The sequence below is a fragment of the Schistocerca nitens genome, chromosome 2 (assembly GCF_023898315.1).
Source record: "Schistocerca nitens isolate TAMUIC-IGC-003100 chromosome 2, iqSchNite1.1, whole genome shotgun sequence".
NCBI lineage: Eukaryota > Metazoa > Arthropoda > Insecta > Orthoptera > Acrididae > Schistocerca > Schistocerca nitens.
Genome location: NC_064615.1, coordinates 74193887 through 74217640, shown reverse-complemented (window position 1 = coordinate 74217640; position 23754 = coordinate 74193887). Strand labels below are relative to the sequence as shown.

The following is a 23754-nucleotide window of genomic DNA, read 5'->3' as shown; positions in this document are numbered from 1 at the left end:
CTCTTGTCAGGGAAAAATTACATGTGCCCCCCATGGTGTATACTCCATCCTCAGATCTGCTCTCCTTTGGGCCGAAAGACTCAGTACACCCTATAGTTTTTCACCGCCTGTTCTGGGATGTCTTTCTAGACACAGGATTCATATGTGCCGATGACTCTGTGGTCGACAGATGAACCAGTTTTGCCTGTGTGAATGCAAGGTGCAGCAAACTACGCTCCCTGCCTAACGGTTGCAGTATATTCATTGCAAAATTAGTGGCCATTGCTCAAGTCCTCAATGCAGTATATTCACTGCAAAATTGGTGGTCATTGCTCGAGCCCTCAGTCATCTTCATTCTAGCACTGGCAAGTTATTATTAATCAGCAGTGTCTCCTTCGACACCCACTGGTCGTGACTATCCAGGATCTCCTGTTTGACCTCCACCACACTGAATGGTCAGTATTCTTTATATCAGGCTCATCCAAGCAGGCGCAAGACAGTGTAGTTCAGCGCCCCGTCAGCGACCGTGTGTCGCTAGTGTCGCCATGACATGAGAGAGAGAGAGAGAGAGAGAGAGAGAGAGAGAGAGAGAGAGAGAGAGAGAGCTGCGGAGCTAGTGAGACTGCACAGCACAGCGCTGCTCTGCGCTGGACTGTCCCGCGGTCTGATCCAACGTAAACAAAATATTCTATTTTAGAAATAGTTTTATGTGAGGGATATAGTGTCTGATTATTACTGTTAGTAGTTACAATTTAATATTTTTTTGTTATAATTCGTGCTGCAGCTTTTTGTATCCCTTTTCAGAGTTTAGAAATTGGATCCTTAGTTTGCTGTTTTGTACGTAATAATTTTAACTGACCAAGTTTGAAAACTTATTAAAAATAGAATTAAGGTTATAAAGCTCTTTAATTCTTACAGTCAACATTGTTAAAGAAGACAATTAAAATTTTACATGTTTTTCTTTTTCGAGGAAACGATTTTGTCTAGGTTTGGTACAATATTCCATGAGACTACTAACCTCAAAGAATTAGTCAAATTTTTATCACCAAGTAATGAACGGTTCTTAGTTTTAGCAAGCTTTAAAAGAGAGAAAAAGCGCCCACAAATACACATAGAACCAAACATTGAGAGAAATTTGGCCGCGTGCTTGTGCAAAAGAGGATATTTCTCACGTGGAAGACATCTGTAAAAGTCATCCAAAGTTTTACACATAAGAAAGTGGTTCTTCAGGCGGATATCGCACTGGAGGTCAATCAGCTCTAGTTGAAGCACTTGTGAGATGTCCTCTGCCCGAAGGGAAAACGGGCGAACAAACATATATAAGACCGGTTGAAGCTCACTTGTCTCCAAAAATCTGTTTTCAAACTGTTCTTGTGATTCGTAAATGATTTGAACATAATCTGAAAAATCCACATCTTCTTTAACAATGTCTAGTGCAGGAAAGTGCCCACAATTCCTCTCGCGCAATTGTTTTCCCCACAGAATAAGTTTTTTTTTTAAATGCTTGAATCATCTCCACCAAATCAGCAACAGAGTGATGTTCACCTTGGAGTGAAATGTTCAAAGTATTTAAATGACCAGTAAGGTCACTCAATAAAGCCAAATTCGCCACCCACTTAGGATCACAAAGTAATTCTTCTGGACGTCCTTTCATTTCAAAAAGGTATCTATTTCACCCCTCAAGGAGAAAAACCAATGAAGCACCTTTCCTCTGCTCAGCTATCTTACTTCGGTGTGGTAGGGGATGTCCGGGTATTCCGCTTCGATATCAGCCAGAAATTCTTTAAATTGGAGATGTGTGAGTCCGTGCGATCGAAGATAATTAACCGTTCGAAGAACTGTGTCCGTAACAATTTCTATGTTGACAATCTTCGCAGAAAGTGCCTCCTGGTATATCAGACAATGGACTGCCGCGAATAAGGAACAGCCAACTTCAGCCATTTTTGACCTGACGTAACCCAGAAATCCAGTGCGTATTCCTCGTAGTGCGGGGGCTCCATCCGTTGTTACACTGGTCAGGCGTTCCCATTTTAAACCCATTGACTCTAACGCATTTTCCACGGCTAGAAAAATATTCAAACCCGTGTTTGTGTCTTATAATGGTATAAGGTCGAGAAGCGCGGCGGGCGGTCGGGTGGTCCGCACGGCCTGCTAAGCTACACGGCTCGGCCACTGTGACAACACACGAATTCGCCCAGGGCACTGGCCACGGGGGATCGCGGGCCCTAGCACCCCAGGGCACAGTTTGGACGGGCCTGCTTTTTATGAATGTTGGGGTCCCAGGCAACAAACATGCTGACTGGTTAGCCAAGTTGGTTACCAGCATGCCAACTTTGGAGATGGGGGTTCCAGGACCGGATCCACGGTCAACTCTGCACTGACAATTTTCAAGGCTTGGTATGCACATTGGTATTCCATGGTTTCTCAGTGTAAATTTGGAAATATAAAGAAGACCACAAGCATGTGGCAGTCTGCGTTTCATGCTTCTCACTGGGAATCTACTGTCGTGTGTCAGCTTCGCGTTGACCACACTTGGCAGACCTACTGCCACATCCTCCAACATGAAGATCCTCCCCACTGTTGGCGTGATGTCCATCTCTTGGAGGCCCACATTCTATTGGATTGCCGTAATGTGGCCATCTTACAGTGAAACTGTAAACTTGCCGACACGCTACTTCTGGTTCTAGCGGACGACACCATAGTGGCTGATTTGGTTTTACATTTTACCCTAGAAAGTGGTCTTTACTCTTGTCTGTGACATAGGACACATTAGCCTCATTGCCCACTTAAGCGAGTGGAGATATGCCCAATCACCTGCTCCAACCCAAGGAGCCCATGGCTGCTCTTGCTTGGTGGTGTGGGCTGTCTCTGCCCTTCCCACCTTGTTAATTCTTCATATTCTTTTACATCTGTTGTTGGTTGACAGATTCATTGTCATAGTTCTCTTTCCTGGGATTTTATCGTGGCCATGTAGCTAGTTTTCTTGTGGTAATGGAAGTTGTGGAAGCACTGGTCAGATGCATATGGTTGTTTGGTCACATGTGTCCCAGGGACCTCCAGCTGCTTTCTGACATGGCAACTCTCCTATCTTCATCCTTGTAGCCTCTCTCACTTACATTTGCTTCTATCTGCTGGTTTTCTTGATTCTCGGATACAATTGAATACACTGGGATTTTTCTTGTTTGTCCTTCCTCTCTGGGGCTATTGCTGACTTGACCTTATAGTTTGGTCTCTTTAACCCCGTCAGTCCATCTATCCATCCAGCTCATATTTTCACCTCTGTTCAACCATTCTGAAGTACATTATTTTTTTCCAAAATAATTGGGAAGGAAGTTAGTCATAAAGTGGGTTAATACTTACTAACTTCTGTCTTAATTCTATTAGGAAAATGATAGAGTGCTACCCATCTCTAAGATGACTCGGTGAGTTGCAGACAGGCACCAAGGAAAGTCTATTACATTTTTAGCTTTTGGCCAAAGCCTTCTAAACTCAAGTCATCTTTATGTTGAGTAGCATTCTATCCTTTTCTTAATATTGTTGATATTCCAAGCTGTACTTTCCAGGTTTTGATTTTTTCCTAATTCCTGTGTTAAAGGCATACTTAGGTCTCGCAGAAAGATACTGTATAAAACTTATATATGTTGCCTAGTATAGTACCTATCTCAGGAGAACAAGTTTTAATATTTTGCATGCAATGTTATCAGTACTATAAGAATTTTAGCTTTAAGACAGTTATTTTCCTGATTTTCATGAAAAGCAGAGTAACAGCCAGTTGATTGAATTTGTATGGCACTGATTTTTGCATGGACTGCAAACTTTTATTTTTTTTAAAGCTGAATGTACCTAGTCTCTGTCATGTTTAGGAAGTGATTGTTAAAGAGATCTGCAACATATTTGTAGTCACATACTAATTACTGGATCATTGTCTTTCTTGGTAGACATCCCAATTTCATTTATAACTTCAATCTACCATTAGTTTCATTTTGTTTTCAGTCTAATTAATTTCTTACATAGCATGTGCACCTTTTTGATTTATTAAAAAGTCTTCTCAAGAAAAGACAGTGGTTTCTATAGAATGAAAGCAATTACACATCAGTGCTTATTCTGGACATATTGTATAGTCCTCTCTTCTTGCTTTGTGTTGCTTTAATGCTTTTATTATCCAACAGTCATTCTATTCTGTTTCTTTGAGTCATCATGTTGTTTGTTATGTATAGTTGGCCAGTGATGTCCAAAAGCCCAGTACAGACTAGATGAACATTAAGTTTGTTAACTATGTTCTCAAGTACAAAAATGTTGTCTATTAAAGTACTACTGCCCTGCCCAAGTTTTGTTGGTAAGTGTACAGTTAAGATTAGAGTGTTATTGCTAAGTAATATTTATGTATCATGCTTTTATCAAACTTGTTCAAAACAATTAATATTGAAATTACCACAAATTTTTGTTTGTCTCATTTTGTCTGATGGGTGCCGCAACATTGTTGCAAATTTTTCGAATAACTTTTGAAATTTTCCCAGTGGGGATTTTTGTAGTAACTGATGTTAGGCAATTGTTTCTGTAAGAGAAAACTGCTAATTTATAACTCTCAGTATTTAACATTTATATTCCTGTACTTAAATGTTGCTCAGACAGACACAATGTGTTAACTAGTTTTCCATTTTCATTTGTTTTTCAAGCCTTGCGCAAAGGCAAGCCAGTAGAAGCACATGAGTAAGGGAAAGGAGATGCTGCATATGGGAAACTTAAAAAGATCTTTGGAGTGAAGAAAAGCAGCTGTATTAATGTCAAAAGCTTAGATGCATAGCCAGTACTGGCAAGAAAACAGTCAACAAACGTGACCTCATATTTTAAAGAGAGAAAAAAGCACACTTTCAAGATATCATCTGCAGAAGTCGATCCCACATGAAAATTTGGGCTAATATTCTGAGAATATGCAGTTAAAACATGAAAACACAGCTTTTAATCTTTCGTGCTCATCTGTTGTGTGCCACTCGCTCCACCCCACTATAGCCGCTAAATGCTCAAATGCATAATACTGTAAAGAGAAATAACAAACAGAGCGCTCCTATTCATGAGATGTTGAAGGTGAGGGAAGAGGAGGTAGGGCATAGATACATCTGCCTAATATGTTTTGAAATCATGTTCGACAACACACAATTCTATGCAAGAAACGCACAGTTATGTTCAGTATTATTTTAACAATGTTCTTATATTCACGTTCTGAAGCTAGCCATTCTGCAGCAATATATCTCTCTCAAAATTAAAATGAATAAACGTAAGCAACTGAAGAATTATAATGAAATGAAATGACTTCACTTTGACAGTGTCAGCTTTAAAAGCCAAAGAAAATAAATAGCACTATGCTGCTTCTTTAATGATACACTAATTCTTTTCATTCATTTACACTACATTTATGGATCACAACATAAAAAATGTTCAAGGAAAAGAGATCTCTAGGATCAGCTACAGATTAGAAACTCCGTACTTTGACACAGAGAGCAAAGCATGTTACCATTGTCAAAACAGTAATTCACAAACCTCTTACTCCATTATATAGCACTACAAATTCTGGCATTAAGTTCCTGCTGTGGGGCATAGCGAGTGAAAGGCAACTGGTGTGTGGGAAAGTTTAAAAGCTATACTTTCAGGAGATAGCTGCGTGCTGTCAGAATTATTACCCAAATTTTCGTGCAGGATCAATTGCTGGGGCAGATATCTTGCAATTGTATCATTTACTCCTTAAAATATGATATCAAGATGGTGATCTTTCCTTCTAAGGAAAGAAGGGAAAGCTGAAAGGTGGAAGGAAAATATAGAAGTGCTGTACAAGAGAAATAAACGGGAAGGTAGTATTATAGTAAGGGAAGGGGAAGTAAGGGAAGATGAGATGGGGTTTGATACTGTGAGAAGAATTTGACAAGCATAGAAAGGTCTAAGTGGAAATAAAGCTGCTGGTGTTGACAACATTCCCTTAGGATTATTGAGAATCTTGGGAGACACAGCCCATGACAAAACCATTTCACATTTAGAGAATGTTGACTGTAGTACATTCTTTAAAATCCTGAAGGTAGCAGGGATACACATCTCCCTACGTGTCATCTTATCTCATTACACCCTTGACGTTCTCGTATGGGAACAGGAAACTGATGTCACAGTTGCCAGAATTGTATCATTAGATCTTCTCATATTTTTGGGTCACAGTCATATCATTACAGTTGCAATCCCTAGCTATGTGAATGCAGTTATGTTTAGCCATAAGCAGATTTCTCAAAAGTTATAGACTAGCTTGGCCTTATAAACTGATCGTTCATTATGGACTGCTCACCACGGCTTCCATAAAACCAGTGAAGAAGATATGTCGAGTTCATTATTGTTTTTACTGTTGCTGTTTTTAATATTATTATTGTGTTAAAAAAAAGAAAATGTCACTGCCATATTTGAAGATTTTACTTGATAAAAACTTCAATTTTTTCAGTGCTGGAACGAGTGAACGAGGTGAGGACTCTGAAGTTGGACTTACAGAACAGGTTACTTCCTTGGTACAGTCAGGTAACTCGTTGCTGTCAGTTGAGCTTTGGTCATGGGGCAACCCTAACCATGGTCAACTGGGCACAGGAGATACATTTAAGAAAAACCGTCCAGTTTTAGTTTCAAAACTGTCTGGAACTGGAATTCAAAAAGTGGTATGTGGCCGTTTTCATGCTGTGGCTCTGACTTTGGATGGACGTGTTTTTGCTTGGGGCAAGAACAATGCATATCAAGTAACACTTGAGTCATCTTCAGATCAAAGTTCTCCACAGCAAATTATCTTACTCCCAAATTCAGCAAGAGTGAAAGATATAGCAGCTGGAGACCATCATACACTTATGTTGACAAATGATGGTGATGTTTATTACATGGGAAAACAAAAATTTGGGTAAGTATTGGTTTTAGTCATTATTCTCTGCTTCTTTCCCTTGAAATACACATTGTGTGACACACATTTCTTTATACCTGGTTTTCAGGACAGAACCGGTTGGACACCTAAAGAAACTAAGTACCGGAAATAGTGAATCGCAGCTATACAAGAGAATATTTTGTTCAAGATATATTTATGGTTATAGTACTTCCTTAAGGACTGTCTTCCCTGCCGTCCAAGATTTGATTGCAGAACAGTCATTTCTAGAAGAAATATTACTAGTTTATAACTGCCTCGTGAAACCTTTGCAGAAAAGGATGTCAGTTGATCAAGACACAGTTATTTATGAACAACTGTGTGTGTGTTACAATGACATAATATCTGTTACATGTCTTAATGTACACACATTTACCGAGTACATTGAAAGTGATGGTGAAACAAGTAATATTGTTGTAGTTAATAATGTTGAAGAGTGCATTAGGATATACAGAAACTATCTTAATGCTGTATGTGATATAATATCGATAAGTGGGTTTTCTCACATATCACGTGTTGTTGACAATCCATCTAGACTTTCCACTTTTTATTCAGAAAAGATGAAATCACGTAATATGAAGAGATCACAAGAGTCGGTAGTGTCATTTGCTTTTTTAAATCCCCTGACTAGGCTTAACATTTATAAATGCATGGTCCAATCTTTGCTCAGATGCAACAACCTCTCTGATCATCCAGCTCCTAGTAAACAAAAAAATTACAAAAACCTTCAAGATGCTTTGATTAAATGGGATCAGCTGTGGGAAGAACAAGAGAGACGAAGGAGAGAAGCTGATACTACCCGCCGTTTCTGGGAAAGTGCAGGACGGCTGATTGAACTCCTACGCACACCAGAGAGACGTCTAATACGAGAATCACGCTCTCATCCTATAATGGTTCACAATTCAGGCAGATTTTCATCACATTGGATTATTTTACTAAGTGATGTGTTAGTCCATGTAAGTGGAAGCTCACAATCAATCCATCCATTAGCAACCCTCTGGGTTGAACCTCTGCAGGATACCGATTCATTGTTGGTGAGTTTCTTCGTTTGTTTGTTTTTTTCTTTTCTTGAAAAATTGAGATAACTGTTCCTAACTATGAATTTGAGTACAGTATAGCATATTTTTGGTTCTTGTATTTTGATGACTGCATCTCAAGCTGTCATAAGTGTTAATATACGAGGGTATTTCGGAAAGTAAAGATACACCGTACGCCAGAGGAACAGAAGAGTTTTGGAGAGCAAGTTGGCAACACTGGTGTTAACCTTGAACTGTTAGCTTTCTCCTCGCGGTCGTTCAGCAGTTGAACGTTGCTTCTGGTTGGAGTAGGTTGTGTTTAAAATGGCTGTGCCGATTCAGAATCCCACCAAATGCGAAGTGCACTCCGTCATACGTTTTCTTCATGCAAAAGCTTGTGCACCTACTTAACAAATGTTTGAATAACGGGGGTGATTATGTCGAAAAATAACAAATAATCCAGTTAATAAGATGTAACTGATGTTTTCTAAATAAATGTTCTATTTAAGGACTGCGAGCCATTGTATCTTTACTTTTCGATATGCCCTCGTATTTGGTTATTGTTCAGATGACTGTAAAGATTTCAGGCTGTCATAAAATGCTGCAACCACTGTCTCATTTCAGGCAATATTTGTACACAACATCCGCTGCTAAACTATTGCTATATTTGTGTGTTTTGTATGACAAGATTTCGCATGCTGCCCTGAGAGCGATTTTAATTGACTATTTTTGTGATAAAAATGCTGTCCCTGTGTCTACAAAACGAGTTTCAGAATGAACAGATTTCTGACATATGCAATAATCTACTTTATTCTGTCTAGAGGTCTCTTACTAGATACTTGGAGAACTCAGTAATAAAACATAAAAGTTAAATATCTTTCTTGATTTAATGAAATTATCCTTATAGGTCTAGATAAACTTTTTATACACACTGATAAGTATAAGTGGGGAAGTACAATACATGTATCAAAAGGAAACTTCACTCGAGAGTGCTATATAATTATGGGAGAGAATTGCCAGCCAGTACATAGCTTCAGGTGGTGAAATTTCTGCACTGTCATTGGTTACATATAAAAATATATGATATAGATAGGTACCTCTCACTAGGGTCTGAGTACGTCCCCTTCCCCAACATTCTTCTCTCTCTCTCTCTCTCTCTCTCTCTCTCTCTCTCTCTCTCTCTCCCTCCCTCTCCCCCCTCTCCCTTTCCCCCCCTCCCTTCCCCCCTCCCTTCCCCCCCTCCCTTCCCCCCCCCTCCTGTAGGAAGGAAGAAGGAACTATGGTTCTGAAAGTTAGGCAAATACAAAAGTACATGATAGTATCCTATCAGCAGCTATTAAGTTTCAGCTCTTGTAGGTAAATACTGGCTTGCAATTCTGTCCCACAATTTTAAAGTGAAATATATTACTGTTTGCACTTCTTATCTGCACAACAAGGAGGATATTTTGAGTTCTGTAGCGCATTCAAATTTCCTGCGAGATTAAAATTTAGTACAAGACCAGGACTTCAGTGTGAGTGTTTGTCTGTTGTGATGCAGCATTCTGTCTACTGAGCAGTCTGAACTCAAAATTTTAATAGGCCTGTTTATCATGTTCTGTGTACCAATCCTCATACAGGGTGTTTTTGAGGAGGATTCTGTACCATATCAGTTAATGCTTCAGCAGGAAAGTTCATGTGGGTTTGAAATGAGGGTTAAAAGAGTATAAAGCACAGAAATAGGTAGAACTTGGAATTAGTACAGCTACATGTGTGTCTGTCTAAATCTCCATATATATCCTGAAAATGACCTTTTGGTGTGTAGTTGAGTATATTTTGGATACTACTCCACCCCCCTCCCCCACACAAACACACTTTTCCCTCCATCAGCTGAGAAGAATGCATTCAACAGGAATGAGGCAGCAACTCTGTAGTACATTATGATGTGCTCTTGAGAGAATACTATTAGCCATTCTAAAGACATTATCACCATACCTTTTCAATATACTCTTACCTCCAGAATAATAACTCATTTCTAATTTCTTTTCTGTAATCACAATATAAGCATTCATCTCGTATATCAGCAGGTGCAGTTGTGCCACTCTGTTGAGCAGTTTCAACTTATTTTTTGTTCCACAATTCCTTATTCCAATTTGTCATTTCAACATTCATTCAGCAATTGAACGAAGGAAACAGTATTACAACCTTCTAAATAATTTGGGGACTTAAGATTTATCAAATGTATATTTTAATGCTTATTAATGTTTGTGAAAACCTTACAATATAGCATTGCTGCCACTTAATGGAGAAAGTTCCAACCTTATGATTGATCGTGGTATGCTTGAGATTGAGTCTGTGCAGTCCTGTAGATCATGCCAACAAAAGTCGATGGCTGACACTCATTCTTACTAAAATGGATTGGAATGCATCTAGAAAAATTGTACAAATATCCAATCGGATCCTGATTAGTTTTCAGAATTACGCAAAGATTAGCAGCTTGTTTTAAATGTTCATAAATGTAAAAAAAGTGCACTTACCAAAATCCAGAAACATGTATCCTATGATCAGAATATCAGTATGTCACAATTGGAGTCATTCAACAGTTGCAGCTACCAGAATGTAACTATTTGTGGAGGTGTGAAATGGAATGATCACATAGGCTCAGTTGTTGGTAAGGCAGGTGACAAACTCAGGTTTATTGGCAGTGTAGGCGAGAAGTGCTGTCTGTCTATAAAGGAAACAGTTTACAAATTACTTCTGCACCCAATCTGAGAATATTGCTTTAGGGTGTGGGGCCCATGTCAAGTAGGACAGGAGATGCTGAATGTCTACAAATAAGAGCAGCATGAATTGTTACCAGTTTGTTTGACTCGTGGAAGAGCCATATGTTAACAGTGATAAACCTGAATTGGCCAACTCCTGAAGATAGACTCTGATTATTGTGCTAAAGCTTAGTTACAAAGTTTTATGATGCAGAATTCAGTGAAGCATTTAGAGATATTCTTGAGCCACCTACATATTTTCCTGCAGGGATCATGAAGTGGAAATGAGACTAATTACAGTGCACATAGAGACATTGAAACTGTCATTCTTCCCATACTCCATATGCAATTGGAATGAGATTTTGTGTGTGTGTGTGTGTGTGTGTGTGTGTGTGTGTGTGTGTGTGTGTGTGTGACTGACTGACGATAAAAAGAGTGATAGCATGAAAGCTAGCAAATATGTCTATGCTGTTACATGCTCTGTACATTATTTAGCTACAAGTGAGGGGTTAGGTTTTAGTAGTATGTAACTGAATATTTAATTTTGTTATTGCATTGCTATCACTGCTTCAAACTGGAGCCATTCAGTAAATAACTGACAGCAGTCCATTGTTGGATCATAGAGCATATTCTAAAGCTAGAGAATTATGACATTCAGAAGGGTTCACAAAAACCGTTCATGTGAAACACGCTCACATTTTTCACGCATTATTTGTTGCAACTACAGTTGGGCCATTAAACTTTTAACATCAGAAAGGATGAAAAATAACAAAATTTTATTTATTGTGTGCCTACAGTGTAGTAGGAAAAATATGATATTAAAATTGTGGGTTATTTTGGGGATACAATGTGAGATATTTAGTAGACAATGGCTGTAGCCCAAATGGTCGTCAATTCGAACTGAACTTGGATGACAGATATGGGTAGGCTATTCCATGCTGCTTCAGCTCGGGCTGTCAGTTGGTGGCATGCCAGTCTCTTAGCAACCCATGATCAGATATTTCTGATCGGGAGAATATGCTGTCCTGGGCAACACTCAAACATCCTCTGCATTGAGGTAGGTCCAGACAGTGTACATGGGATCTTGCATTAACTTGTTGAAAGATAATGTTGCAGGGACTTCGAACGCAAGCCAGAGCCAATGGCCTTAAAATGTCAGGGATGTTATGCCTGCAGTACAAATTATGTGTGCGTGTGAACCAGAAATGGTACTGTTCCATACTCTATGACACACACTACAATCACATAAGGTGATGGCCCCTTATGACAAAGATGAATGCAATTTGGCAATATCCATTATCCTCAGGGTCACCACACCCAGATACACCCATTGTAGGGATGTTCCCAGAACTAGGACTTATCTGAAAAGATGGTGTGCTGTCACTGTAGTGTTCAGTGCTGTTGTTGAGTACACCACTGTCAGGTCCTTCACTCTGCTGTCCTGTTAAACTGATAGTCCATGTTGCTCCTGCCATTGTCTCACTATCTGTGTGGGTGCTTCTCTCATTGCAAACAAGTCTATTTGCTGACTCAGAGTCTGTGTCCTGGCTGCATGATTCCGCATGGCCAAGCAAATGGTATGTCCATCCTTTTGGGTGCTAGTTGACATGAACCACTGAGACCTTGCATGGTGTTGACTGTGGCCTTCTTGAACTCATTGATTCCCTATTCACATGGCTCTCATGTGATCCCAACTAATGCAAAGTCTTGATAGACTCCCTTTGCTGTCTAACATGTGTTGGTGGACATTTTTTTTCCACGAGGTGCAAGACAAGCTTTTCACAAATAACCAATACTCAAATGTTATCTTTCCTTATACACACAATAGATTGCAGTACTCCTTCCTGCTTTGTATGGCTGCATTGAGAGAATAATTGAAACTTCCTGGCAGATTAAAACTGTGTGCCGGACCGAGACTCGAACTCGGGACCTTTACCTTTCGCGGGCAAGTGCTCTACCAACTGAGCTACCCAAGCACGACTCACGCCCCGTCCTCACAGTTTTACTTCTGCCAGTACCTCGTCTCCTACCTTCCAAACTTTACAGAAGCTCTCCTGCGAGAGCTGTAAAGTTTGGAAGGTGCCGGACCGAGACTCGAACTCGGGACCTTTACCTTTCGCGGGCAAGTGCTCTACCAACTGAGCTACCCAAGCACGACTCACGCCCCATCCTCACAGTTTTACTTCTGCCAGTACCTCGTCTCCTACCTTCCAAACTTTACAGAAGCTCTCCTGCGAGAGCTGTAAAGTTTGGAAGGTAGGAGACGAGGTACTGGCAGAAGTAAAACTGTGAGGACGGGGTGTGAGTCGTGCTTGGGTAGCTCAGTTGGTAGAGCACTTGCCCGCGAAAGACAAAGGTCCCGAGTTCGAGTCTCGGTCTGGCACACAGTTTTAATCTGCCAGGAAGTTTCATATCAGCGCACACTCCGCTGTAGAGTGAAAATTTCATTCTAGAGAGAATAATTATTTGCATCTCCAAGCATGTTGGTTTGAAGTTTGTTGCACACTGTCTTCTTGGTGTTGCAATTTTTATGGGGATCAGTGTAATAGATACAGATGAACAGATATATTGTCATCCTAGATTTTTGAAAGGAATGGATAGGAAGGAAAGAATCCAGTAACAAGTTAAGTGCCCTGCTTTTGAAAGACAAGATTTAGGTTAAAGTCTCACAAGGAACCCTTAAGTGTGAGGTCGCAAGTTCAATCTTTAGTAAAGCTCATTTGAAAGTGTTGTGTTAGCAGTTGTGACAGAAAAAAATACTAGCTTCTAACGACTCACCATGTGCATCAGGATGGCGACAGAAAATGAGTATCCGAGAGGTGCAGAGATCAACTTTCTGTGGGATGTATGTATTACAGTTCACAAAATGGACTATGTATTACAGTTCACAAAATGGACATTATCAACATTCAAGAAATGTTCAAAACTAACCATTAACTTTGACCATGAACACCGAATGAGAAGTGACGCATTACAGTGACCACAAAGATCATACCATCAAGGTCGAAGGCGACTCCTTGGGAGTTATAAACCCTGCAGGGCGATCAGTTCGGTATCCACTCTTAAAGAATGCGTATAGAATTATATTGATGTAATGGGGTGATGAAAACTGACGGAGTGTGGTAGCATGCAACTGAATATGAAACAGTCTGTCATTGAGCTTATCATGAAACTGGCTATCCTTTAAGGCATAGTTGCAGATAGTATGATAATGTGTTTTATAGGCACAGAAAAAAACAAACATGTAGAAGCTAAATTTGTCCAGCTGTTCCAGATGATGTGAACTGCGATGGCACAGACTTTTCAGGAAGGATAGTTTACTGTAAAGAAGTATGATTTTTATGCATAGACAAGGAATCAAGAAAAAGCAAGTTATTTTGACCAGCTATTGGCCAACAGCAGTGCTCAAACTATAGTTGTAGTTCTCTTGTGCCCATTTTCCCACACTTACTTGCTGTGACATAAATATTCCCCACTGCCATTGCAAGATAACATAAACGAGTAAAAATTGTCGGGGGGAAATCACTTCCATCTTCTCGCAGCACATTAAATAACTTACCAGACAATTTACCATCCAGATTAACAGTTGACATAATTGTATATGAATGCATTCAGGTATCTATGTTAGCTGATCTTGATAAACTCTCTTGGTAGCTCTAATTTCCAGGTTTTTCGTCTGTATGCATTTTGTCTTCAAATCTCAATTGGTCTGAGTTGAAAACAAATTCCTGACTGAATGATTGGGTAAGTTTGTTTAATTCATCTACAAATATCTGAGCTAATTCCTCAGTTGACGCTTTGTTTGAAATTTTGTTATCGTATGCTTCCAGTTATGTAGCAGTGAAGTTATGCAACCATCCACTGCTTCCCTTGAAATCACTGTAATCCATGTCACGAGCAATATGATATACATAATGTGGTCGGTCACTGTCATGCCCACCCTGTAAATTTTATCAAGCATCCTTGAAATATGCAATGCCAGTTTTTGGGACAAATGTGCCTTGTCTTCCCTTGAATATCTGTAGTTTTTCTTATGCACTACACAGTCATATTGCTCCAGACCTATTCCAAATCTTTTCATAGTTGTGTTTTTAGTAAGTTGTGGATGATCATAGATAAAAATCGTAGAGGGAGACCAAGAGATGAATACACTAAGCAGATTCAGAAGGATATAGGTTGCAATAGGTACTGGGAGATGAAGAAGCTTGCACAGGATAGAGTAGCATGGAGAGCTGCATCAAACCAGTCTCTGGACTGAAGACCACAACAACAACATGGATGATCTTCCATGTAGGTAATTATGTTTAGTACATGCTCCGTGGACAATGATTGTCCTTTACTACATTTTACTGGAGGCAGGATTTGTGGCTCCCTGTCCGACAAAGATTATGAGCTACAGACTCCACACCTGTTTCGGTATCACCTTCACTTGTTATGCATGTATCATCATCATTGTACTCCTCATGTACATTATCGGCATAGAAAAATGTATACAACACCACACATTTCACAGACTCATCTAGCAGAAACACTAATATTTCATCTGACACTTCTTTCTCTGTGAAATTCCTTGGATTTCTTCCAGTGAAATTTCAACTTCAGCAACTGTTGTTGCAGATATGATGAAATGTTTGCTTTGTTTATTGTTGCTATTGCTCCGCTTTGTATCAACACCACTAGCACTGTAACACTGTTGTGAGTTACTTGTCAACTAAACAGTTCAACTCTGCTCCATAGCCTCATGCTGTGCTCACCATTAGATGTTTCCATTCCCACCTCCAATTACCATTAGCAGCCAGTATTGTGATTCCATGGTAGACAATATGTAGGGCATCAAATGCTGTAAACATCATTGGCCTTTTGCGATCTCGCACTCAAAGGTTTCCTTGTCGGTCAGCCATGCAATTTTAACTTGGCATGTGCAGTCTTCTTCCTTGTATGTCTTTCCACATACATTCCCTGTAATATTATTATGTTCTTCAAGTATAGTGTGACCTTGTTGAATTCCCAGAGACATTCTGGAGTTCAGACAGACATTAAAAACTGCCATTGTGATTTTAATCGTGGCAGAGTAAATGCCAAATAACTTAGCTTCCAATGAACAGCCAGCGATAAATTATGGTACGCGTAATTTGTACAAATTCTCCAGTGCAGTACCTCACAAAATTGCAATTTAGCTGAATTGCTTGTAGGTCTACACCTTTGTAAATACCAGCATCAGTCAAGACTAGGTGAAACTGCAGAATTTTATCTTCTAATTTGTGTAATAAACCTCATGATTGTGTGAACTGATATCATGAAATTCCATGTAATGAACACTATATCATTCCTCCCAAAAGACTTGTATTCAAAAATATTTCAATACATTTAATCTCCACTGCACAACATATAATTTATATGTAATGAGTAACTTCCTCAACTGTAGCAGTTGCCTTCTCAGACACACACTGAAACAACTCAAGAAATAAGCACACATTCACACACTCACATGGGGAACGTATAAACTGAGGATGTGTCCATAGTGAAGTGAATCTTGAGAGCAATTCAGTTACACAAATGAAGAACCAGTGGAATAATATAGAAAGTGCTACTGTGCTATCCAACAAATAGTGTTTATTTATTCAAGGAGGTTAATGCTCCCTATGTCCATGACATTTGATAAGCCACATCTTTCTCCTGGGTTGTGTCAAATGGTGAACACTTAAGGGAGATAAGTTGTCACTGCCTGCTGTGGGTTTGACTATCGGGTTTTCTGAGCATGGGACTGGTGAACACCACCAGACCTCTGCAACCATAAGCTCTGGACATGCTTCACTAACCATCTTGCAGTGTGGTGGTGGATGACTTTCACAGCAAATAGGGATCTTGTTGACTATCTAGATCATGAGGATAGTTCAAAATGGCCCATGATTCAAAACATCCTCCAATGGGCTGGGTGTACCATTCATTGTATCTGCTGCTCAACCACCAGAGCTCCTTCAGGGCAGGCAGCAGGGTCTGTAAAAAATGTGAATAATAACAGGGTACAGTTGTATCAATATGTAGTCAGACACTTATAAGCCAGAACATTATGACTGCTGACCTACTATTGATATAAACCCATCCAGGCGATAGCAGTGTCACCTGGTGAGGTATGACTTCCAGTCATGTAGTGTCAGTGAGTGTGCTGTCTGTGATTGGAGAAGCCATGCAATCTGTCAATCTGTCTGAGTTGGACTGAGGGCAGATTGTGATGGCCCAGAGGCTTGGCACAAGCATTTTGGAAACTGCGCAACTTGTTGGCTGTTCGAAGGGTGCAGTGGTGAGTGTCTTCAACATTTGGCGAAATCGAGGTGACACCACATCCAGAAGTTGTGGGGTTGGGCAGCCACCCCTCATTATAGATATCAGATGTCATAGGCTGGGCAGACTGGTAAAACAGGACAAGCAGTGAAGTGTGCTGGAACTAACATCAGACTTGAATGCAGGCAGAGCCCAAGTGTTTCTGAACACACAGTGCTCTGAACACTCCTAACAGTGGGCCTCTGCAGCCGACAACCCATGCAAGTGCCAATGTAAACACCATGACATCAACAACTACAATCGAAATGGGCATGTGGCCATTGGCAGTGGATGTTGGCACAGTGGCAGAACTTTGCATTGTCGGATGAATCCTGATGCCAGTGGCATTTTTCAGTGAGATAGTGTGCCATGTCTCAAGGCCAGGAGTGTGATGGAGTGGTTCGAGGAACACAGTGGTGAGTTCTAATTGATGTGCTGGCCCCCGAACTTGCAAGATCTGAGCTAAATCGAACACATTTGGGATGTGATTGAAAGTGGTGTTAATCATCGACCCTTTCCACAGAATTTACAGGAATTAGGTGGATTGTGTGTGCAGATGTGGTGCCAACTCCTCCAGCAACCTACAAGGCCTTACCGGCTATTTGGTAGGTGGTCAAAATGTTTTGGCTGATCGGTGTAGTTATTAAGAGTGAAGAAGGGACATTCAAAAAATTGTCGTCTTTCTATATTCAGAAAACATTATTGTGTCACAACTCTGTAAAATGGCTTATAATGGGACATTATTTACAGCATAGCTAAACAAACCGACGAGCTGTTTCAATGCAAGAGGTTTGAGGAATTCCCTGTTTTAGTAGAAAAGTACGTAAACGTTACTCACGTTTTGGTTTATTTGGAAGGAAGGACATGGCATTAAGGTACAATTATACACAAAAGAATTTATTAACGCCATCACAATTTTCATATTACATTACAGTTGATGCAGTGAAGAAAATGATTAAGCAAATCTGAATATTAATTTTAACCAATTAATGAAGCAAATGATTGGCTTTCTTTGTGTGTTTTTTTTCTTTTATTACAATAAACAGATAAAATAAAATAAAGCTAAGTCATGCAGGACATTTTGCAACCTCATAAAATTTTACAAGTTAAACAGAAGTTTTGTAACCTTTGAAATATCAGTTGACCTAATAAAATTAATTTGTCACAAAATTTACAACAAACGTGAAAATTTGAATTAGAGCAGCAAAATGTGAAATAAATGTCACAAATAAGAAAATGCTTGGGACTAGAGGTACCAGTCCGATGTCACCGGAAAATTTCAGGATGCCTTACTACACAGGCAACCTGGAAGAATTGGGAGCTCGTGCTTGTATAACACACAGTAAAATATCCTTTAAAGCACATATGTCTTAATATAAAAGGCCAATGGAAATGTAAGAAGTACAAAGCATATAGTAATTACAGGGGTAAAGGATTTATTTAATTCCCAGTTAAGTTGAAACCACAACAACTACAACTTAAGATAAGTGGCACAAGACAATAGCCTCTTTAAAATTTGCTTAGCACTGGGCCCAAAGAACTAAACCATTTCCCACAAAATGACAAAAGCCTTCTAATCCATCGCACACAAAGGAAGTATTTCAAAAACCATTAATGAAAATAACTTATTGGAGCAAAATGTCTGTTGGGCCCCAGCAAGAAGAAACATTTCAGCAGTCACCGGACCCAACATAATCAGTGAGGACAACTTACTAACATAGCACCTTTTACTATGTAAAGGTTCCTCAAGACTAAATTATTCAAGCTTATCAAACATGAGGCAGAGCAGAATAACAGGCTTCAACAGTCAATTTCAAAACAACACTAGATAACACCAGGCAAAAGTGCACAAGATAACATGGCACTAAAACCACTCCAAACAGCAGAAAATTGATGGGCAGGCTCTTATCACATGTTTCCCAAAATTTTGAGAAATCTAAACAATGTGCAAATCACCAAGCAGTAGGTTAAAATCTGCTCACCAAATAATCAGAGGCTGTGACGAAGTGCAGACACACAAGTGTGAACTGAAGTGTGCAGCCGCTGTAATGGACACAGGTGCTAGGAATACACAATGGACAGCAAAAAACTATGGTGGAGCTGTATACCAGGTGTACCAGTACGAAATGAGCGTTTTTTGAAACACTAATTTTGAATTGAAAAGTAAAAACATTTTATTCAAAGAACTTACCATTGCTTTCTATACATTTTGACCACCTTTATGGCAATTTGTGGACACCACGCCAATAGAAATGTTTGTCTTTTGAAGCAAACCAATCAGACACCCAGTTTTCGACTTCTTCGTAGGAATCGAAGTGTTCCTCAGCCAATGCGTGTCCCATTGGTGAAAACAAATGGTAGTCAGAAGGGGCCAAGTCTGGTGAATACAGCGGGTGGGGTAGCAGCTCCCAGCCAAGTGTTTTGATTGTATCCTGAACCAGTTTTGCTTTGTGTGCAGGTGCATTGACGTGTAAAAAAAATACTTTGCCATGTCTTCTGGCACATTCTGGTCTTTTTTCGATCAATACATAGCTCAAATTGATCATTTGTTGTCTGTAGTGATTAGTACTCGCAGTTTCACCGGAGTTTAGAAGCTCATGATACACCACACCTTTTCTGATCCCACCAAACACAGAGCATTGTCTTCTTGCCGAATCTGGTTTTGCAGTCGATGTTGATGGTTGTCCCGGATTCTTAAAATAAATTCATTTTTCATCACCAGTAACAATTCGATGCAAAATTGATTTTCTTTCATGTCCTTGAAGTAAAATTTGACAAATGGTTTTTCGGTTTTCCATCTGTCTTTCATTCAATTCATGTGGCACCCATTTTCCACACTTTTGGATCTTTCTCATAGCTTTCCAACAGTCGGGAATTGTTTATTGTGCAATATTTAGCATTGCTGCCATTTGCTTCTGACTCAAAGTATCATTTTCATCCAATATTGCTTGCAATTTGGCGTCTTCGAACTTGTTTGGTGGTCTTCCACGTTCTTCATTTCTTACATCAAAATCATTATTTCTGAGCCGTTGAAACCATCTTTTGTGTGTTGCTTCTGATAGAGCATCATCACCATATGCCTCGACAAGCATTCGATGCGACTCTGCAGCACTTGTTTTCAAATGAAAACAAAAAATTAATGCTTTCCACAAATCATCACTTTCTGGTACAAAATTCTATATTGTTAACACGATGAAAACATATGTTGTTGTTTGTTCCATGGCTTGATGTATACTAAATATCTTTGACAGATGTCATACCAACCAAACAAAAAAAAAAAAAAAAAAAAAAAAAAAGTTAAGGCTCGTTCACAACAAATGTTCCCTATCAACACATTTGTATCTTAACGCTCATTTCATACCGGTACACCTGGTGGACTGACTGAAGGTATGCTTTACAACCCTCAGAATTGGGCTTTGCAACCATGCAGGCTTGACACTGTTTCACCATTCTTATTACACCTTATAGAACTAGGGCCAAGTCAGGACCTGCTTTACCTGAACAAGTGGTCTGGAGTTGTGGCAATACCAATACACCGCTGGGTTCAAGACATCAGGAGCACAAATTTTCAATTCACCGTCTCAGGATATATGGTAGCAGAGAATCCCTTTCTGAAGCTCATAGCCCTTCACCTGCTCGCCCGTGGCTAAGCGATACCTAAGTGGTCATCACACTCCTGCTGTTCCTTGATGCCATCAAATAATGTCGGGACCTCGGTTAGTATGGCACACGCGAACTCGTCAAGTGTAGTAACTTCTGGTGGATGAAGTTCATCCTCTTCTACCTCAAACATCCTATTCAGTTTGTCTGCAACAACATTTTTGGTTCCCTTATATATTTAAGGCTAAATTTAAAGGCTGAAACCTGTACTTCCCAGTGCACTATTCTACCGGTCTCCTAAGGGCACACTAGGACCCAACCGAGAGCTTGATTGTTGGTCTCAAGACAGAAAACCCTGTGCTCCAAATAAAATCTAAGCCTTTCAGGGGCAGATAAGAACACAAGAGTTTCTAACTCATAGGGAGAATAGCGGCTTTATCTGGAAGCAAATGCCTGGATTCGTATGCAACAAGTCTGCGCTCACCATTCTTTTCTCATAAAAAGATTGCAGCCTCTCCTGAGTTAGAAGTCTAGGTCTGCACGGTGAACCCTGTTCAAAATCAGGAACTGCTAATGTGAGAGCATTGCTCAAGGTGACTTCCAGAGCATCAAAAATGGCCTGCTGGCTTTTGCTCCATTTCAACAGTTTGCCTATTTTTACACAACTGATTTAAAGGGTTAACAAGTTTTGCAAACTGGAATACAAACTTATTTAAAAAATTCACCTTTCCTATGAACCTAGCTATTCCTTTCTTGGTCTGCGGGGATCGAAATTTATGGATAGCCCGAGTCCAATTCTGATCTAGGCAGACTCCCTCGGTGGAGACAAGATGCCCCAAAAAGAAAATTTCTGTTCACACTAGATTAACCTGTGAAGGCTTTACAGACAGCCCTGCTTCCCTCAACAGTTGCAAGACCTGCTTAATATGCTCTAAGTGTTTTGAAAAGTTCTGCTATAAATGACCATATCATCAAGATAATTGTAGATGAATTTAAACTTCATGTCTTCCACAAGAGGATCAGGTTGTCTGGACTGCACCGGTGGATAGACGAAAGGGTACCTTGTTCATTCATAGTTGGTGGATAAGGCCATCACGGCTTAGAGTGCTGCGCTAAAGGAATCTAGTAGTAGGCCTGATTAAGATCCAACTTAGTGAAATAGTGGGCTCTGGCAGACCATGTAAAAGCAGTTATGGAGATATAAGAGGGGAATAGACTCAAAAACAACTTTACTGTTCAACTCACTAAAGGCCAAAACCCACCGTCAATAGCTTTAGCTGCCAGAACAATCAGTGGAGCATACGGAGATGTAGAAGGTCATACCATCCTGTCTTTCAACGTACCTTCCACTGATTGCTGCAAGACTTTCATCTTGGGAGGAGATAATCTACAGAGGACCTGCCTGACTGGGATTTGATCCGATAACTGAATATGGTACTCAGTCTTTTTGGTAACTCCCAATGGATCTGTGAGCACATGTGGAAATTCTTCTAAGGCCTAAACTAGTCTTGGATGTCCTCCAACGGTAAATGATCCAAATCAAATGTTATGGACACACTGGCTACAGTACCGCACCCAAATCCCTGACATGCTGACAAAAATGGAACTTAAAGGTGAGATTAAATTTAAAGCAATACCCCCCTTGAGAATAATCCAAAATTAACCCTGCACTGTTCATAAAATCACAGCCCAGTATTAAATTAATACACAACCTCTTCATCCAAGAACTTCTAAACGCCATGAAAAATTTCCAAAAAAAAAAAAAAAAAAAAAACCTTTGTGTGTAAATGCTGTTAGTGGCAGCAAAGTTAGTGTCCAGTCCCTAGTGAATGAGACAGGAACTGAAATTGAGGGTAGCAGAGCAAAAGCTGAAATCCTTAACTCCGTTTTCAAATATTCCTTTACAATGAAAAACCCAGGAGAATTGCCTCAATTTGATCCTCATACCACTGAAAAGGTGAATGAAATAAGAACTGATGTCAGTGATGTTGAGAACCAGTGAAATCATTGAAATTGAACAAAGCTCCAGACCGTTGGAATCTCTGTTGGATTCTATACTTAATTTGCGGCTGAGTTAGTCCCTCTTCTAACTATAGGCTATCGTAGATTCCTCGAACAAAAACCATGCACAGTCTTGTAAAACAGCACAGGTCACACCTGTCTACAAGAATTATAGTTGAAGTGATTGATAAAAGTACCATCCTATATCCTTGACATTGATTTGTCGTAAACTCTTAGAACATATTCTGAGCTCAAACATAATGAGTTATCTTGAACAGAATGACCTCCTCGATGCCAAGCAGCATGGATTTCGAAAACACACTTTTCTCATATGATGTACTGAAAACTTTGGATGAAAGCAACCAGTTAGATGAAGGAAGTATTTCTTGATTTTCAAAAAGTATTTGACCCAGTACCACACCTAAGCTTGTTGTCAAAAGTAGGATCATAAGGGGTGTCAAGTGAAATTTGTGACTGGATTGAGGACTTTTTGGTAGGGAGGACACAGCATATTATCTTGGATGGACAGTTGCAATCATCAGAAGTAAATTGTGTGTACTCCAGGGAAGTGTGTTAAGACCCTTGCTGTTCATGTTGTATATTAATGACCTTGTAGACAATATTAATAGTAAAATCAGGCTTTTTGCAAAAAATGGTTCAAATGGCTCTGAGCACTATGGGACTTAACATCTGAGGTCATCAGTCCCCTAGAACTTAGAACTACTTAAACCTAACTAACCTAAGGACATCACACACATCCATGCCCGAGGCAGGATTCAATCCTGCGACCGTAGCGGTCGCACGGTTCCAGACTGAAGCGCCTAGAACCGCTCGGCCACACAGGCTGGCGGGCTTTTTGCAGATGATGCCATTATCTATAATGTAGTATATTGGAAAAACGATGAACAGATATTCAGTCAGATCTTGATAAGATTTCAACATGGTGCAGAGATCGGCAACTTGCTCTAAATGTTCAGAAATGTAAAATTATGCCCTTCACAAAATGAAAAAAACATGTTATCCTATGTTTGACATCAATGAGTCACTGTTGGAATCGGCCAACTCATACAAATGTCTTGGTGTAGCACTTGGTAGGGATATGAAATACAATGATTACATAGGTTCAGTCAGGGGTAAATCAAGTGATAGATGTCAGGTTGTTGGT

The 23754-nt window shown here is 39.8% G+C and overlaps 1 protein-coding gene across 1 annotated transcript in view; it reads left to right on the top strand.

Annotated features, from left to right (window-relative positions):
- Positions 1–23754, top strand: part of LOC126235735 (alsin) — a 234067-nt gene that overhangs the window by 42776 nt on the left and 167537 nt on the right. The window contains exons 2-3 of the mRNA XM_049944514.1: positions 6455–6895; positions 6984–7947. Of these exons, the coding sequence (XP_049800471.1) occupies positions 6455–6895; positions 6984–7947 (1405 nt within the window). The remainder of the gene's footprint in view (positions 1–6454; positions 6896–6983; positions 7948–23754) is intronic.